Source organism: Protobothrops mucrosquamatus, unplaced genomic scaffold (assembly GCF_001527695.2).
Source record: "Protobothrops mucrosquamatus isolate PMUCROS unplaced genomic scaffold, P.Mucros_1.0 scaffold3224, whole genome shotgun sequence".
NCBI lineage: Eukaryota > Metazoa > Chordata > Lepidosauria > Squamata > Viperidae > Protobothrops > Protobothrops mucrosquamatus.
This window is the reverse complement of record NW_015389221.1, coordinates 35,281-38,663: the sequence shown is the minus strand read 5'-3', so window position 1 is coordinate 38,663 and position 3,383 is coordinate 35,281. Positions and strand designations below refer to the sequence as shown.

Here is a 3,383-nt window from a genome sequence, read left to right as displayed (position 1 = left end):
GGTTCAGACCTTCCCTGCCCCCCCCAAAAAGTCTTCTCCATCCCCTCCCTGCTTTTTCGACTCTTTCCAGGTCCCCAGATCCTGCCCCTAAAGCAGGGCTCCCCGGAGCAGCCCCCAGCTTCTTGGATGCTGACGGAGGAGACAGAGCGAAGAGTTGTACCAGGCAGGCCTGCCTATCAAACTCTGTTGACGCAGCACTCACATTTTCCTGGCCGCAGCTCCTGCGGTTACGGGCAGCGTGCAAGGAGCCAAGATAAGCTGCTTGGGTTGCTCACCACATACACAGACACACACTCACGCACCGAGACAAGACACAAAGAGGCAGGCTATGCCTACGGCTGGCTAGTCAATCAAGACCCAAGTGGTCAGATGGCAGCTGCCTCTTTGCTGAGAGCCCCGGAGACGCGTGGAACAGATGCAGATTTTTTTTTTCTCCCAAACATGCAAACACACAGACACCACCCCTGGCATTCCACCTTTGGCATCAAGGCCCGCTGGGTTATTCGCACCCGCTACCCCGGCCTGTTGGTTCAGAGGTTCAGAGTCCCCCCCGTAAATCCAGATTTCAAACCAAGCGCTTCACCCTCACCGCTGCACCGCTCCATCCTAAGCCACAGGGGACATTTTTGCCAAGTTTTGGGGGTTTTGGTTAAAAAATAAAAATAAAAATCAAGAGCAGCCCGAACCACAAAATGGGCAGCAAATAAATTGGATAAATAAACCAATAAATGCAATAAAATTTTTAAAAAAAGGGGGAAAAACTCTTGTCCCACTAAAACCAGATAAGCGAGGCGGTTTGTATTTTTAATTTTTGTAATGCTACTACGGGTAGGTCCTTGACTTACGGCTGAAACGTGTGTGTGTGTGTGTGTGTGTGCATGGCTAAGCAAGGCAGTTTTATGAGGGGTTTCCTCCCCCCCCCCATGGTTAGTAAGCGAATCAGTGCAGTTAAGTGGATCGTGCAAGCCTTAAGCGAATCAGGCTTGTAAACTGGTTGTAAACCGAGGACTGCTTTTCATAGTGGTGAGTTTATTTCAGGTGCCACCTCTCTGTGTCAAATGCTTCTGGCTTTGTCTGGGAAGCAAAGCCCCCCCCCCTGTTTTTCATATGGGGAGACTTTGAGATGTTAGGCCCCCGTACTTTTGGGGTGGGCTCCACTCCAGCGTCCACCAAAGTCCAATCGCAAAGAACGGCAGCCTTTTCCGTATCCAGACCCGGCCGACGTGCGCACAGGAGCATCCAGCCCCCCCCCCTGCTCCCCCCAAACCGGCCTGTGTTATATTTGGAACCGTTTTACGAGCCACGACATTTTCCAAGTGCGTCTCCCACCAAAACAACTAGCACCCTCTTGGCTAAATGATTCGCTAAATTGTCGGCGGCAAAATCAACAAATATCCCCATCCTTGACAGCCTTTTAGTGATGTGCACTAATATTTGGGTTGGGAGGCAGCTGAGCTGGGAGTAGGCCTCCCCAAGCGGGCCGTGTTGGAGTAGGAGGAGGAGGTCCACGGGTGTGTTTGTCAACGTTAAGGAGTGACACTACTTTGCAGTGGGGAAAAAAAGGGACACGTAAAATAGGGCGATCTTCTTTCAGTCCTGGAGCAAAAAGGGGGGGGGGAACCCGCACCGGGAGCTGACTTGAAGTCTTGAGGTCCCCTCCTTGCAAACTGCTTACAATCACTTGTAGGGATCAGCATGCGTGCCTTTCCCTCCTGCCTCAGGTAGAGCTTTGATCCACCCAGGGTGACTTTTTTGACCACCCACGAGGACATCCCTGAGAAGCTGCAATAAGCACGATGAATGCTGAGTTTCTATTAGGGCAAGCTGACTGGGTGACTTTGGGCCAATGCACCAGGAGGCTGGGAATTCTAGTTCCGCCTTAGGCATGAAAGATGGCTGGGTGACTTTGGACCAATGCACCAGGAGATGGAGAGTTCTAGTCCTGCCTTTGGTATGGAATTTGACTGGATGGCTTTGAGTCAGTCACCAGGAGACGGTGTGTTCTAGTTCCGCCTTAGAGATGAAAACCAGGTGGGTGACTTTGGGCCAATCACCAGGAGATGGGGAGTTCTAGTCCTATCTTAGGCATGGAAGCTGACTGGGTGACTTTGGGCCAATCACCAGGAGACGAGTTCTAGTCCCGCCTTAGGCATGAAAACCAGGTGGGTGAGTTTGGGCCAATCACCAGGAGACGGTGAGTTCTAGTCCCGCCTTAGGCGTGAAAACCAGGTGGGTGAGTTTATGCCAATCACCAGGAGACGGTGAGTTCTAGTCCTGCTTAGGCATGAAAACCAGGTGGTGAGTTTGGGCCAATCACCAGGAGACGGTGAGTTCTAGTCCCGCCTTAGGCGTGAAAACCAGGTGGGTGATTTTGAGCCAATCACCAGGAGACGGTGAGTTCTAGTCCTGCCCTAGGCATGAACGCCATCTGGGAAACTCACCGTCTCCTGGCGATTGGCCCAAAGTCACCTAGCCGGCTTTCATGCCTCAGATGAGACTAGAACTCACTGTCACCTGGTGATGGGCTCACCACCCACCCCTCCACTCTCTAGAAGAGTCCTCTGTTTTTCCTGGTCTGAATATGCAAATAATTTATTGCTGTATAACCCCGATTTCCCTTGGGGATGATTTAGAGGCTAGGGGTGGGGGCCGAAAAGGACCGTCCTCTTGAAAGACCCTTCACAGAAGCAGTGCCCCCCCCTCCTGCAAGCAAGGGCAGCCGAGATGTGGGAGACTCTTGGGGGGGGGGTCTGTGTCTACGCAGCACAGGAAGCGCTGTCAGAAGACGGGAGCCACCTGTCAAGGTGACGGGTGACATCATGTCTGCTTGATGAGGGCAGCTTTCTAAGAGCCCTTTGTAGAATCAAGCGCTGTTTCTCAAACTTGGCCCCGTGAAGATGGGGGAGGACTTCGACTCCCAGAATTCCCCAGCCAGCTTGGCTGGCTGGGGAATTCTGGGAGTCGAAGTCCTCCCCCGTCTTCACGTGGCCAAGTTTGACAACATTGGTCTAGGGGGAGAGGAAAGCTGAAGATCTGCCTGGGGTCTGCACCGTCCCCAGGATAGACAACTCACTTAACAAACATCTCGCTGAACAACGGACGTTGGTGGTCGCAAGACGAGGACCACCTGTATTTGAATGCCCCTCTTCCCTTTTTGCAGTTCCTCATCTCGGAGGGTGACCAGGAGCAGGTGCCGTGCCCGGCCGAGTGCCCCCACGAGCCCGGCCGCCCCGTCTGTGCCTCCGACGGGACGTTTTACCCGTCGCCCTGCGCCTTCCAGAAAGCCCGCTGTCGCCATCCCACCCTGCAGGTTTGGCCCCGTTTCCGCTGCAGAGGAGCCGCCCAGCGCGAGAACAACCGTGAGGAGACCAGGACTGGGGGGG

General features: G+C 53.8%; 1 protein-coding gene across 1 annotated transcript in view; it reads left to right on the top strand.

Moving 5' to 3' along the window:
• The first annotated feature begins 441 nt into the window (after positions 1-441).
• LOC107297298 (SPARC-related modular calcium-binding protein 1-like) overlaps positions 442-3,383 on the top strand; it is a 13,139-nt gene continuing 10,197 nt past the window's right edge. Inside the window, exons 1-2 of the mRNA XM_015826660.1 lie at positions 442-552; positions 3,161-3,359. Coding sequence (XP_015682146.1) covers positions 442-552; positions 3,161-3,359 — 310 coding nt within the window. The remainder of the gene's footprint in view (positions 553-3,160; positions 3,360-3,383) is intronic.